Below are 16,571 nucleotides of genomic sequence, written 5' to 3' on the forward strand. Positions count from 1 at the left end.
ACCACTAATCCAATGTGCGGTCCATATTCCTTATTATTATTATTAATAATAATGATTATAATTACTCTTTATAAAGACATTTCACAGGAATCTAAGTGCTAAACAAAACAAATTCCAATAATAAAAGAATAAATGCCAGTACAGTCTTCCAGCCAACTTTTAAAGGGGCAGGCTGGAGGCAAGGAATGAAGGGCACTTCTGTGTGCAGAATTCACCAAAGACAGCAGGTGCCAAAAGCATGGGATACTGGGATTGTGATTTTTTTTTTTCCTCTATCTTTTTAAATTTTTTTCTTTATCTGAAATTGATGCAGATATCTCTGGCACTCAGTTTAACTCAATCCATTTTATGGTGACAGATTATTTACACAAACGTTCACTAAAGTTTTTACAGACTGAACATAGGATGAACATAGGAATGAATAACAGTAGGCTTCCCTCACTACTCTTCTTCATTCCTATGTTCATCCTATGTTCAGTCTGTAAAATCTTTAGTGAACGTTTGTGTAAATAATCTGTCACCATAAAATGGACTGACTTAAACTGAGTGCCAGAGATATCTGCATCAATGTCAGTTGTTTCAGTTCCACTCCAGTATGGTGTTGTACAGGGGCAACATTTTTTTTTGGGGGGGGGGGGGGGGGGGGGGGGGGCCCTCATCCTCCCATGGATCAATGGGATTTTATTAATTAATTCCAACTCAAATTCCAATGAAGTTGGGACATTGTTTAAAATGTAAATAAAAACAGAATACAATGATTTGCAAATCCTCTTCAACCTATATTCAATTGAATACACCACAAAGACAAGATATTTAATGTTCAAACTGATAAATTTTTTTGTGCAAATATCTGCTCATTTTGAAATGCACGCCTGCAACACATTTCAAAAAAGCTGGGACAGTGGTATGTTTACCACTGTGTTACATCACCTTTCCTTCTAACAACACTCAATAAGCGTTTGGGAACTGAGGACACTAATTGTTGAAGCTCTGTAGGTGGAGTTCTTCCCCATTCTTGCTTCATGTACGACGTTAGTTGTTCAACAGTCCGGGGTCTCCACTGTTGGATTTTGCGCTTCATAATGCGCCACACATTTTCAATGGGCGACAGGTCTGGACTGCAGGCAGGCCAGTCTAGTACCCGCACTCTTTTACTATGAAGCCACGCTGTTGTAACACATGCAGAATGTGGCTTGGCATTATCTTGCTGAAATAAGCAGGGGCGTCTCTGAAAAAGACATTGCTTGGATGGCAGCATGTGTTGCTCCAAAACCTGGATGTACCTTTCAGCATTGATGGTGCCATCACAGATGTGTAAGTTGCCCAGGCCATGGGCACTAACACAACCCCATACCATCACAGCTTCTGGCTTTTTAACTTTGCGCTGGTAGCAATCTGGATGGTCTTTTTCCTCTTTTGTCCAGAGGGCATGACATCCATGATTTAAAAAAAAAAAAAAAAAAAAATTGAAATGTGGACTCATCAGATCACAGCAAACTTTTCCACTTTGCATCTGTCCATTTCAAATGAGCTCGGGCCCAGAGAAGGCAGCGGCGTTTCTGCATGTTGTTGATGTATGGCTTTCGCTTTGCATGGTAGCGTTTTAACTTGCACTTGTAGATGTAGCGACCTACTGTGTTAACTGACAATGGTTTTCTGAAGTGTTCCTGAGCCCACGCGGTAAGATCCTTTACACAATGATGTTGGTTTTTAATGCTGTGCCGCCTGAGGGATCAAAGGTCACGGGCATTCAATGTTGGTTTTCGGCCTTGCCGCTTATGTGTAGAAAGTTCTCCAGATTCTGTGAATCTTCTGATTATATTATGGACTGTAGATGATGGAATCCCTAAATTCCTTGCAAATGAACACTGAGAAACATTGTTCTTAAACTGTTGGACTATTTTTGCCCCCCAGCGGATCCTGAGCAGCCGGGAAAGCAGGCCGGCTGGGTGACTGTGAGGAGGAAGCGTACTCCTAAACACAAGCCCCCTGTACACCACCAACCCATTCACATCTCTAACCGTTTTTCCCCACTCTGCGACACACCCACCGAGGAACAAACTCTGGTTATTGGTGACTCTGTTTTGAGAAATGTGAAGTTAGCGACACCAGCAACCACAGTCAATTGTCTTCCGGGGGCCAGAGCAGGCGACCTTGAAGGAAATTTGAAACTGCTGGCTAAGGCTAAGCGTAAATTTGGTAAGATTGTAATTCATGTCGGCAGTAATGACACCCGGTTATGCCAATCGGAGGTCACTAAAATTAACATTGAATCGGTGTGTAACTTTGCAAAAACAATGTCGGACTGTGTAGTTTTCTTTGGGCCCCTCCCCAATCAGACCGGGAGTGACATGTTTAGCCGCATGTTCTCCTTGAATTGCTGGCTGTCTGAGTGGTGTCCAAAAAATGAGGTGGGCTTCATAGATAATTGGCAAAGCTTCTGGGGAAAACCTGGTCTTGTTAGGAGAGACGACATCCATCCCACTTTGGATGGAGCAGCTCTCATTTCTAGAAATCTGGCCAATTTTATTAAACCCTCCAAACCGTGACTATCCAGGGTTGGGACCAGGAAGCAGAGTTGTAGTCTTACACACCTCTCTGCAGCTTCTCTCCCCTTGCCATCCCCCCAATACCCCATCCCCGTAGAGACGGTGCCTGCTCCCAGACCACCAACAACCAGTAAAAATCTATTTAAGCATAAAAATTCAAAAAGAAAAAATAATATAGCACCTTCAACTGCACCACAGACTATAAAACAGTTAAATGTGGTCTATTAAACATTAGGTCTCTCTCTTCTAAGTCCCTGTTAGTAAATGATATAATAATTGATAAACATATTGATTTATTCTGCCTTACAGAAACCTGGTTACAGCAGGATGAATATGTTAGTTTAAATGAGTCAACACCCCCGAGTCACACTAACTGTCAGAATGCTCGTAGCACGGGCCGAGGGGGAGGATTAGCAGCAATCTTCCACTACAGCTTATTAATTAATCAAAAACCCAGACAGAGCTTTAATTCATTTGAAAGCTTGACTCTTAGTCTTGTCCATCCAAATTGGAAGTCCCAAAAACCAGTTTTATTTGTTGTTATCTATCGTCCACCTGGTCGTTACTGAGTTTCTCTGTGAATTTTCAGACCTTTTGTCTGACTTAGTGCTTAGCTCAGATAAGATAATTATAGTGGGCGATTTTAACATCCACATAGATGCTAAGAATGACAGCCTCAACACTGCATTTAATCTATTATTAGACTCAATTGGCTTTGCTCAAAATGTAAATGAGTCCACCCACCACTTTAATCATACTTTAGATCGTGTTTTGACTTATGGTATGGAAATTGAAGACTTAACAGTATTCCCTGAAAACCCCCTTCTGTCTGATCATTTCTTAATAACATTTACATTTACTTTAATGGACTACCCAGTAGTGGGGAATAAGTTTCATTACAGTAGAAGTCTTTCGGAAAGCTCTGTAACTAGGTTTAAGGATATGATTCCTTCTTTGTTAAGTTCTCCAATGCCATATACCAACACAGTGCAGAATAGCTACCTAAACTCTGTGAGTGAGATAGATTATCTCGTCAATAGTTTTACATCCTCATTGAGTACAACCTTGGATGCTGTAGCTCCTCTGAAAAACAGAGCCTTAAATCAGAAGTGCCTGACTCCGTGGTATAACTCACAAACTCGCAACTTAAAGCAGATAACCCGTAAGTTGGAGAGGAAATGGCATCTCACTAATTTAGAAGATCTTCACTTAGCCTGGAAAAAGAGTCTGTTGCTCTATAAAAAAGCCCTCCGTAAAGCTAGGACATCTTACTACTCATCACTAATTGAAGAAAATAAGAACAACCACAGGTTTCTTTTCAGCACTGTAGCCAGGCTGACAAAGAGTCAGAGCTCTATTGAGCCTAGTATTCCTTTAACTAGTAATGACTTCATGACTTTCTTTGTTAATAAAATTTTAACTATTAGAGAAATAATTACTCATAACCATCCCAAAGACATATCGTTATCTTTGGCTGCTTTCAGTAATGCTGGTATTTGGTTAAACTCTTTCTCTCTGATTGTTCTGTCTGAGTTATTTTCATTAGTCACTTCCTCTAAACCATCAACATGTCTATTAGACCCCATTCCTACCAGGCTGCTCAAGGAAGCCCTACCATTAATTAATGCTTCTATCTTAAATATAATCAATCTATCTTTATTAGTTGGCTATGTACCACAGGCGTTTAAGGTGGCAGTAATTAAACCATTACTTAAAAAGCCATCACTTGACCCAGCTATTTTAGCTAATTATAGGCCAATCTCCAACCTTCCTTTTCTCTCAAAAATTCTTGAAAGGGTAGTTTTAAAACAGCTAACTGATCATCTGCAGTGGAATGGTCTATTTGAAGAGTTTCAGTCAGGTTTCAGAATTCATCATAGTACAGAAACAGCATTAGTGAAGGTTACAAATGATCTTCTTATGGCCTCAGACAGTGGACTCATTTATGTGCTTGTCCTGTTAGACCTCAGTGCTGCTTTTGATACTGTTGACCATAAAATTTTATTACAGAGATTAGAGCATGCCATAGGTATTAAAGGCACTGCGCTGAGGTGGTTTAAATCATATTTATCTAATAGATTACAATTTGTTCATGTAAATGGGAAGTCTTCTTCACAGACTAAGGTTAATTATGGAGTTCCACAAGGTTCTGTGCTAGGACCAATTTTATTCACTTTATACATGCTTCCCTTAGGCAGTATTAGACGGTATTGCTTAAATTTTCATTGTTACGCAGATGATACCCAGCTTTATCTATCCATGAAGCCAGAGGACACACACCAATTAGTTAAACTGCAGGAATGTCTTACAGACATAAAGACATGGATGACCTCTAATTTCCTGCTTTTAAATTCAGATAAAACTGAAGTTATTGTACTTGGCCCCACAAATCTTAGAAACATGGTGTCTAACCAGATCCTTACTCTGGATGGCATTACCCTGACCTCTAGTAACACTGTGTGAAATCTTGGAGTCATTTTTGATCAGGATATGTCCTTCAATGCACATATTAAGCAAATATGTAGGACTGCTTTTCTGCATTTGCGCAATATCTCTAAAATTAGAAAGGTCTTGTCTCAGAGTGATGCTGAAAAACTAATTCATGCATTTATTTCCTCTAGGCTGGACTATTGTAATTCATTATTATCAGGTTGTCCTAAAAGTTCCCTGAAAAGCCTTCAGTTAATTCAAAATACTGCAGCTAGAGTACTGACGGGGACTAGAAGGAGAGAGCATATTTCACCCATATTAGCCTCTCTTCATTGGCTTCCTGTTAATTCTAGAATAGAATTTAAAATTCTTCTTCTTACTTATAAGGTTTTGAATAATCAGCTCCCATCTTATCTTAGGGACCTCTTAGTACCATATCACCCCAATAGAGCGCTTCGCTCTCAGACTGCAGGCCTACTTGTAGTTCCTAGGGTTTTTAAGAGTAGAATGGGAGGCAGAGCCTTCAGCTTTCAGGCTCCTTTCCTGTGGAACCAGCTCCCAATTCGGATCAGGGAGACAGACACCCTCTCTACTTTTAAGATTAGGCTTAAAACTTTCCTTTTTGCTAAAGCTTATAGTTAGGGCTGGATCAGGTGACCCAGAACCATCCCTTAGTTATGCTGCTATAAACTTAGACTGCTGGGGGGTTCCCATGATGCACTAAGTGTTTCTTTCTCTTTTTGCTCTATATGCACCACTCTGCATTTAATCATTAGTGATTGATCTCTGCTGTCTTCCACAGCATGTCTTTTTCCTGATTCTCTCCCCTCAGCCCCAACCAGTCCCAGCAGAAGACTGCCCCTCCCTGAGCCTGGTTCTGCTGGAGGTTTCTTCCTGTTAAAAGGGAGTTTTTCCTTCCCACTGTCGCCAAGTGCTTGCTCACAGGGGGTCGTTTTGACCGTTGGGGTTTTTCTGTAATTATTGTAGGGCTTTTGCCTTGCAGTATTCACCGAGTGAATTTCTCATCAGATTTAATGTTACGCACTAACACAGCAGTAATAAAAAAAAATACACTATAATAATGCACAAAAATCCCAAATTAAAGATCTGATAAAACAGAAAAATGGTGCGACTTGTATATGGGTTTTTCGTCTTCAAGGGGTATTTTAACAAATGCAACTTATGGTCCAGAAAATAAAACTTAACTGGAGAGCCAAACAGGTCAGTTTATAGAAGTAAATGGCAAGGAGTCATATATAGGCCCTTGAGGCCCATTGGTGCAGGAACTAATCTCCGGAGAGTCTGTGGCTCACCTTGGATGGGGCGCCAGTCCTACCCAGGATACTCCCCCAGCCAAGGCTGGTACCCGTTTACAGTTAGGTGGACAGACAATGCAAATTAAGTGTCTTGTCCAAGGACATAGACAGGTAGCATGAGTGGGATCTGAACACACGTCCACATATTAGCAGAGCAGTTCTTTACCCACTGAGCTACCTGCTGTACAATAGACAAAGTATTTTTAAAAATTCCCTTGAAGTACAATTTTTTTTTTTTCCTTCAAGGACATCTTTGAAATCCATCAACCTGTTTAGAAGAAGCTGTGCTTCTAAGACTAATGGATAGATAGATGAATGGAAAGAGATTTCAGAAATAAAACTGGAGGTAGGGGTAGTAAATAAAGCAATGATACATCTTGTTCCCAATTACCACCTAAATTAAACTCATTTTGGTTGATTATTCCACCAGTTGACATACGGAATAACTGAACAATAACACACCAAAATGACATTTAGGTCTATGAATACACTTCTTGTGTAGGTTTTTGAAAGTGTACTATCACAATTCAAAACCAGTTATCCCATATGCACACCTGACTCAGACTTAAATCTTAACCAATCAATTAATTTAACTTTATCTAATTAATTAAGTGTTCTTACTATATTCTTTCCAATGATCTTGCACATGGGAAAGAATCGCAAAAACGACAGTGACTCAGCTGCGTTCAGACAATGTGCAGCAGGGACTCTGGTTGACAGAACACATACACACTTCATAATGACAGCTTGGTCTAAATATGGTCATGCACTGGACCGTTCCCTTGATGTTCCTGGCCATGTCTGGACAACTACCGGTCTGCTTACTACTTGATTCGCATTTGTGGTCTGTCTTGTGTGGACGAAGCTTTACTCTAGTTGTGGGCTGCACTGGAGCCAAGGGCACACCACTGTCCACGTGACAGGTCATGGTGTGGTGAACAGGCTGGAAGGAAATAACAACTGACCCAGCAACTGTTTACATGCAGCTGCCAATCCACAGAGGGACCTGTCTGACCTGTAAAACAAAGCCAAGTCTGGCCAAGACACCCTCATTCAAGGATGTTGGCACTCCCACTTGACTTTCACCATTGCATAACTCTCTAATGCAAAATAAATAAACATGACAAACCACCAGAAAACACGGGAAAGGAATATGTCACAAATTGCCACCTACTATAGACAAAAACTTAAAAGTGTCAAGGTTACGTCACGGAGGAGGTTTGATAAAATGACATGGCTGTGAATGCAAAATAACTTCCACCGGTTTCATAAATGGATTTAACAGCAATGGGTCATGGGAATCTGTGTGATGCAGCGTACAAGCTTTTTTGTCCCGGCAGGAGCAGAATCTGATCTGCTGTAACTTGTCGTGTACCCTGTTAATCAAAAAGCGAAACCGTGTCTCAGAGTGTGACAAAACACATGCCGACAAAAAAAAAGAAAAGAAAAAAAAAGAAAGAAATCATAAAAAGGTCAACTTCATAGCAAGAGCCTTTTATGTTAAAACAATCTAACTTAAGTTCCCCTTCTTAAAAAAAAAAAAAAAAAAAAAAAAAAAAAAAAAGCAAATCACCTAAAACAAGGCCAAAATGTCTTGACAGCTCCAGGGACAGGCTCTTTCTCCAATTGTGAGAGGTGAAGGTAACACAAAAAAGAAGGTAAAAAAAAAAAAAAACACGCTTCACCCAAAAGAGCAACGGTGCAGAAAAAGCTCAGCGAGATGACACAGATGCCTCGTTGCCCACGCATTCAAACTCCCCTCATACAAACAGTGATGTCATTCTTTGACCCCGCTGAGTGGATGAAACACAGGTCTGGCTCTGAGAAAAAGAGGTAGAGTGGGAGACCGAGACTGCCGGTGGGGAAACAGATGCTGCATCTTTTTTGTTTGCTGTACATTTAACCACAGATTATTAAAGAATGGATGCCAAATTTCTGAACAGCAATCACATATAACAGTAACAAACACATGCCTGTACAGGCAGGCTCCATTCAAGGTCTTCCATTAACATTCACGTTCTCCCTTTCAACACTTCTCTAATTCGCTTTACGATGACACAAGATCACAGACAGAGTATTTAGACACCAAGTAAACAATGAAAAATATTCATTAGTGATGGACTAATGGAATCTTAATGGAGGCATTAAAGTGTTGTAGCTTTTGTGTTTCACTTTTCTATAGAAAGCACTTTGACAAACTAATAATTCGCACCAAAGTATGTTTTTAAGAAGGGAAAAAGTTAATGAATAGGTCAGTTCAGCTTGGCTTCAAAACTGATTTGTGGTGTTACGTCTTCTGCTGAAGCCAGCAAATGCCTCACTTTATTATCTAAAATCTCTCGTCCAAAGTGTGCACACTCGCGCGCACGCGCGTGTGTGTGTGTGTGTGTGTGTGCACTGTCCCGAGACAGTTTTCCTCTTCAACCAATTGGCGGTCCTGGGCCCAGGAAGCTGGGCCTTTTGCCATATTCAGAGCCGGCCCACACGTCCGCCTGCCGCCCACCAGGAAAAGGAAATTAGAACCATTCCATCCTGTCGCTACTTCGCCATCAGAGTGCACGAGGAAGATGAGGGCTTAAAAATGTTAAAAGCACACAAACACTGACCCAGCCCATCCGTGTCTTGCAGAAGAGTCTCTGCACAGTTATAAAACAAAACAAAACAAAAAAACCAACAGGATTATGGGTGAGAAAGTTCAACAGAAACATATGCACATGGTCTCTTGCAGAGTGTATGATTAATCTCATGGGAGGAGCCAGGAAGAGGAAGCAAAAACCTTAACGAGTGCTCCGGAAGATGGGTGGGATTGTCAACCACTCCCTTCAGCCACTCGGCTTTCCCTGTGCGTATGTGTGCGTGTTTGTAACCGTGAGGCAGCAGGAATGGAATAGCACTCACTGTCTGCTCAAACAGGGGCAGTTTTAAGTAAGGCAGCTAAATAAACCTTCCTCCAGACACACTGCAGCCACAGGAGCAGCATCATTCACTCACAGTTTACTTTGACAATTGACTGACAAGTACGTAAGTATTTGGACAGTGACCATGTCTGATCTTGCCTCTGTACAACCACCACTGTGGATTCAAAAATGAAGAAGTCAAGATGTGCTGGTTGTACACAGACTTTCAGCTTTATTTCAAGGGATTTAATAAAATACAGCATTAACTATTTATGAATGACAGTCAATTATATGAGGAAAAACATCAGGAAAAGTTCTTATTGTTTTGCCTTTTTTTTTTTTATTTAGGGGGTTTAACTAACTCATAAAAAAGGAGTGGGTGGATGCTCGAAGGGGGGCACTCTAACGGATACGCTATTTGCGTCAAGTGAAATTAAGGTGATGTAATTTTGGATTCTAACGATGTTCGCATTTGTAGCAGCTATCAGTAGCTTCATGATATTTAGGTCGTTAATGCACAGTTACTGAGGAGGCTACACCAAAGCAAAATAGTTATGAGAACCACCGCTCAGCCCACAAAAATATGATTTAATAGACACCCAAACTGAGGTTATGCTGCTAGCTAAGCTTGTTTTGTTTAGGTTTCATTTGTCCTGCCCAGGTCATGCACAGAGACTCTATATATACTGGACAAAACCTGCATGATGTCACCTATAGATTTTCTATAGAGGCCCAGAACTGCCAATTTAAAGCCCATGTCAGGATATGGATTAGGCATCGTCATGTTAGCAGCAGAGACCACGCTGATTCATGCTGATCTCATTAATGCATAAAGGGGTGGAGGATGGGTGGCTCATTGTATGAGAGAAAAAGCCTGAATATATCCCTCTCTTCTAGTCCAACCACCTAAGCTAACAGGCTAGCCTTAGTTTGGGTTCTTATTAAATCATATTTTTGGGGGTGGTTCTCATAATGATTTGCTTTGGTGTGGACAATAAAAGTTATGCGTTGCTTATTTTCTCTGTAATCATGCGTTAAGTAGAACTAACAGATGAAGCTACCGGCAGCTGTTAAAATTGCTAACACTGTTAGCATACAACATTAAGTCCGACAAGCGCGAATACTGCAACAACGATGTCCTAGATGATCCGTTAGGACGTTTCACCACATAACAAGCCACATTATTCCAGGTGTTTGTAAGAAAAGACTCGAAATGCCAAGACACAGCCCTCCACAGCAATTAGCAGCTGCAGCAAGCGGACACTGAGCTAAAGACGATGCTATGAGAGGCAGAGACACTCGGCTGAGCCACTCTCAATCAAAGGGACCACGCCCCTAATTTTACAGAACTTTATGGTTTAAAACATCTGAAACTAAGAAGTTAAAACAAAAGTCACCCTTCGTACAGTTGTCATGAAGGAGGAAACTATAGAGACCAAAAACATTTTTTGTACCAGGCTGTCAACAAATGTTTATTTCTGCTCGAAAGTTGGACATTTTAACATGGACTCATATGGGAATGTGCTCTGTTTTGGAGCCAGACTCAAACAGCCAGTCAAGGACCTGCATGCTTTCTTCTTCTGGGAGTGCCTCATCTAAGACCATCGATGTTTACCGCTTGGTCATACACGGCCCTACCCACACTCCACCTCTTTACCAACATAGTAGCTACGCACGCACACACACACGCACGCACGCACGCACGCACACACACACACACACACGCACACACACACACACACACACACACACACACACACGTGCGCTTTATGTACAGTATACTGAAATTCCCACAGAAACACTTCAGCCCTAATTGCATATTTAAAAAGAGCAGAAACAAATATTTGATCTTAGTCTATTAAATGGAAATCATTTACATTTACACACTTGTCCAACAGTTTTATCCAAAGCCGGTTTCACATTTGCACCCCAATAACTAAAGTCTAGCATTAGGTGTTTCAATGTCTTGCTAAAGGACATTTGGACATTTGGACAGAAGCAGCCAATAAATGCACCAACCTTTTGGTTAATGGATAATAATTTTACCAAGTTTAACTTTAAAGCCAAGTTTTATGACTCCAGCATTAACCCCCCCCCCACCAAAAAAAAAAAGGCTCAAAGATGGGCACTTACTTTTTCAGAGGGTCGATAACAGTCTTCTGAATCTGGCTGACCTGTAAGAGAATGAACAACTATTAACAATCATCGCTAAAAGAAGTCACATTATGAATTCTTGCTGTCAAACGGAGTTGCACTGAAATGTAAGTCAAACAAAACAGATTCTCCATGTCTTGCTCATTAGCAGCAAAGTAATGCCATTGCACAAATAAAATTTAAATCAGAGCACTCAAGAAGAAAAGAGAAAGGAGGGGGTCCTGCACAGTAACTTTGGTGACGTTGACTCTTTTTTTTGTATTCGAGCCCTGAGGAGGAAGCCCTGAATATTCATTGAGCTTGTGATACAAAAGGATGGAAGAGTCTGGGGACGGACATGAAAGCAAACCCAAATGATTTCAAATCCTGTGGAGGGTGGGCTGCCTTACAAGATAAAAGTTCCATGCAAACAAACATTTTAACAATAACAGTTTATATTTTCCAGCATTTTCCTTCTGGTTGCCAGAACTGACAGGAGAGGAGAAGAGGCATGGGGGGGGGGGGGGGGGGGGGGGGTAAATGGAAGTAAACGAACGTCTCATCTCAAGGCCTCAGGCCTCGACGCCAAAGTCTCATCAGCAGAAGTTGTTGCACAGTTATTAAAGTTTCCAGCATCATTTACATTGCAGATTTAATGTGGTTGTGATTAATGTGACCGTCCGTACGCTAAAGTGACCGAGCAATCGACTCGACCAAAGAACAACGCAAAGTTGATGTGAAGTGACAGCTGCATGAGAACAGTGAGCACCTCCACTAATCATATGTTCACTCACTATTGGAAGGACAGTCAATCACACAACAACAACAACAACAACAAGAAAGCCAGATCGCAGCTGTGCTTTGTAAAATAAATAAATGCCCCAACTAGCTATGAGATCTCACATTCGCTGCTTCACACAGGCAGAGTTCCAAGTACAAAATGGCTGATTTTGGTTTGAGGGAAAACAGAGAACCAATAACAAATAAGTACATGGGAATTCACATTTGTTTTACATATTCACACTAGTCCCCCTCCCTCCCCGACTCAAGCTGCTTCTAAGGTGAGAGCATGCAGCGAGGAGGGAGAATATCAGCGGCAGATTTGCTTAAGCATGCTGGTGCCCTCTACCCTCTGCCCCTTCCCACAGAGAGGGGGGGGGAGCTATTCCTCAGAGGCTCAGCGGAGCCTGAGGCCGGCGCTCAAGCAGCAGTCTCCATCAGTGAGTCATGGGGCAGAGGCCATCTCGGCACACAGGCCTCCCAAAAATACACACAGATCGCAGAGGAAATCAATATCCCTCCAAACGGAGCATCCTCTGCTGCGCCGCTGCCATCTACACTGGGGCTCAGCTTCAGCAGCAGTGTGCCGGCGGGGCTTCGCGCCCTCCTCAGCCCCAGAAATAAACACACAGACCTGGGCCACTGCTGCCTTCATTATCGCTGCACGTTTTATCTGCTGGCTCTCTCTACTCGCGGGCCCTGCGGCAGAACATCTCGTATCAACGCGAAGAAGAGCAAAGGGTGGATGCTTTTGTGTCTGTTTCACTGGAGCAGCAGGGTTTGCTGTTTGTGCCGTCAGAATCAACAGTCAGCTTGGAGGGAGTAGCTGGAGCAGTCTTCGACTGAGCCGCACTAGCTTTTAAACACCTAGCAAACCCGAGGTGATATTCCAGGGAGTCGACTGACCAAAAAAAGTGCTCACAATCGCTACTTTGCCTTCAGCTCACTTTTAGCCACTTCGCTAAAAGGAAATGCGCAGCCATGCCTGGATCTGGAACTGAACCTTTTGTGTTCTGGAAAGAATTTTTATTTACTAAGAGAGGTGCAAAGAAAAATCAAGTGCGACCTCGCTGTCAAAATCCACTCTGAAAGTGTGTTAAAACAAAAAAGTACAACCAGGTCAGAGGTCCCCCACATGTGAGAAACTGTACTTAGATACAAAGAGCTTCAATCACAAACACATCTTAGAGAAAGAGCTTAACAGGGAAAATGGTGCTTCCAATTAAACAGTTTTGGGGTATGCTGCAGTAATAATTAACTGCTATGAATCAAAAATATATTTTAAAGTAATAGATACAACTACATCAATACATGTAAATGTACTATGAGCCAATCGATCGCTCAGTTTTACAGATCTAAATCTGCTGAGTAATGCTGCTACTTCTGTGTCTGCAAACACTTTTACAAGTTCAAAGCTCATGGAAGACTGGTAATATGATTGTTTAACTTTGCTACATAAAAACAAAATAAACACCCGCCACGTCCGCTAAGTTTACAGAGCCAGTGTAGTAGACCGATAGGTCCGCCTTTTGCATTTGCGCATGTGTCACTTCGGACCAGAGCAGCACGTCTGAGACTCTTCACCCAAAGCAATCAAATGGATTAATGGGATTATTAACCATCAGATGACAAAGGTAAAACCTCTTAAATCATTCTAAAGTCAGTTTTAAGCAGAAACGAGGCGAAATTCTGTGAAGCTTTGAAATGTCAGACACACAGTGAACGCATCAGCTAGCATCTCATTTAGCAGTGGCGCTCTGATCACTTCTGCCACCTTTTATGATGAAATAAAGCTGAATTTATGTGGAAATGATTATTGTACAAAAACTTCAGATATCTGTCGCTGAGATAGATGATGACTGGTGTGCAGTTTGAAGCAGAAATGAGGTGTTAATCTGTGAACCACGTCATCAGGGGGGCCGATTTTTAGGGGGACCATTCGGACACAGGACCTTCGGAACTTGGCGCTTGTACTACCCAATGTGTGCAGGTTGTCTTACTGATCGCCTCAAGTTTTAGGAAAGAAGAACCAGAGTGCAAGAATTTTGTTTGTAGGATATTTCTGGCATTATGTAAATTTCTCAGCCAATCAGAAAGTCACTACCCACTATGTCAGTCATATGATTAGCATACCAATGCAATGCATTCTGTACCGATAAATAAATGTGTCCTTATTCTACAGAGTGGAACGCTTTATGCTACTACTGTGGTGAACATGTTGAAGTTTGTTAGAGCTTGTTCAAATTATGGCCATAGGTGCTTTGATGTTTAAATTATGAAATAACATGACACCTTAAGTGAGTGGTTGGGTGGAATTATGTGCTTCAAAATGCTTAGCTTTGTCCTGTTGGAAAAGAGGAATGTTGGAACAATCCCAGCAATTTCTCCTGCCTGCTCACAAAAAGCAGGTGATTTAGTGATTAACCTTTGAATAAAACTATATATATAGTTTTATGAAGTTTGGGCACCCCTGATAAGTTTCATGATTTTTCTTTATAAATCAGTTTAATTAGCTTTATTAATCAGTTAAATATATCATATAGCAGACAAACACACTGATATTTGAGAAGTGAAACAAAGTTTCTAGTATTTACAGAAAGTGTGTAATAATTCTAAATTAATTCAAAATTAGGCAGGTGTATAAATTTGGACACCCCAACAGAAAAAAAAAAATACATCAATATTTAGTAGATCCACCTTTTGCAGAAATAACAGGCTCTAAACGCTCCCTATAATCTTCCAATGAGAGTCTGGATTCTGGTTGAAGGCATTTTGGACAAGTCTTTACAAAACATCTCAGGTTAGTTGGTTTCCGATGATGGACAGCCCATTTAAAATCACAACACAGATTTTCAATAATATTCAGGTCTGGGGACTGAGATGGCCATTCCAGAACGTTGTACTTGTTCCTCTGCATGAATGCCTTAGTAGATTTTGAGCAGTGTTTAGGGCAGTTGTCTTGTTGAAAGATCCAGCCCAGGCACAACTTCAACTTCGTCACTGATTCATGAACACTGTTCTCAGGAATCTGCTGATATTGACTGAAATCCATGTGACCCTCAATTTTAACAAGATTCCCAGTACCTGCACTGGTCACACAGCCCCACAGCATGATGGAACCAAATTTTATTTTAATTTTCTCCAAATTTTGCTGTAGGTAGCAAGCATTTTCCTTGGAATGCTGTGTTCTTTTTCAGCCATGCATACCGCCCCTTGTTATATCCAAATAACTCAATTTTAGTTTCATCAGTCCACAGCACCTTATTCCAAAATGAAGCTGGCTTTTCCAAATGTGCTTTAGCATACGTCAAGCGACTATTTGTGGCGTGTATGCAGAAAAGGCTTCCTCTACATTACAACATCATACAGCATCTTCTTGTTCAAAGTGCGCTGTATAGTTGAATGATGCACAGAGAGACTATCTGCAGCAAGATCATGTTATAGGTCTTTGGAGCAGGTCTGGGGGTTGACTATGACTGATCTCACCATCCTTCACTTCAGCTTATCTGAGATTTTTCTTGGCCTGCCACTTCGGGCCTTAACTCGTACTGTGCCTGCAGTCTTCCATTTCCTCACTATGTTCCTCACAGTGGAAACTGACAGCTGAAATCTCTGAGATAGCTTTTTGTATCCTTCCCTTAAACCATGATGTCGAGCAATCTTTGTTTTCATGTCATTTGAGAGTTGTTTAGAGGCTCTCATGTTGCCACTCATTAGAAGAGATGCAAAGAGTAAAAACATTTGCAAATGGCCGCCTTAAATACCCTTTCTCATGATTGGATTCATCTGTGTAAGGAGGTCAAGGGTCAATGAGTTTGCCAAACCAATTTTGTGTTCCAATAATTAGTGCTAAATGTACTCAAATCAATAAAATGACAAGGGTGCCCAAATTTATGCACCTGCCTAATTTTGTTTAAATAATTATTGCATACTTTCTGTAAATACTAGAAACTTCATTTCACTTCTCAAATATCAGTGTGTTCATCTGTTATATGATATATTTAATTGAAATTTCTGATCCAGACAACCAATGATTTATAAAGGAAAATCATGAAAATAATCAGGAGTGCCCAAACTTCTGCATACAACTGTACATACACACACACACATATACATATATATATACACACACATATACATATATATATACACACACATATACATATATATACACAGGTCACAGCTTGGTTCATTTTCGGTACAGTATGGGAACAAAATGCAAAACCTAAATTTGCTTGTTGTTTAAACTAACAATTTATTGTAACATTATACAAACACGAAAATAAAATAATTGCAAAGTGCTGCCTGGTAATAAGTTAAATATAATGTTCTCAAATAAACAACAAATATGTCAGTTGATGCTGTCAATTGATTTCCTGAAAGCTGCACTCCTCATGCGGTGTGAATTCTCACACAAACACACACACACACAGTAAATATAAGGTCTCACCTGTGTGTTGTAGTGA

The 16,571-nt window shown here is 40.9% G+C and overlaps 1 protein-coding gene across 1 annotated transcript in view; it reads right to left on the minus strand.

Moving 5' to 3' along the window:
- bin3 (bridging integrator 3) overlaps positions 1–16,571 on the minus strand; it is a 120,924-nt gene that overhangs the window by 18,485 nt on the left and 85,868 nt on the right. Inside the window, exon 6 of the mRNA XM_034169983.1 lies at positions 11,326–11,366. Coding sequence (XP_034025874.1) covers positions 11,326–11,366 — 41 coding nt within the window. The remainder of the gene's footprint in view (positions 1–11,325; positions 11,367–16,571) is intronic.

The sequence above is a fragment of the Thalassophryne amazonica genome, chromosome 5, assembly GCF_902500255.1.
Source record: "Thalassophryne amazonica chromosome 5, fThaAma1.1, whole genome shotgun sequence".
NCBI classification, from domain to species: domain Eukaryota; kingdom Metazoa; phylum Chordata; class Actinopteri; order Batrachoidiformes; family Batrachoididae; genus Thalassophryne; species Thalassophryne amazonica.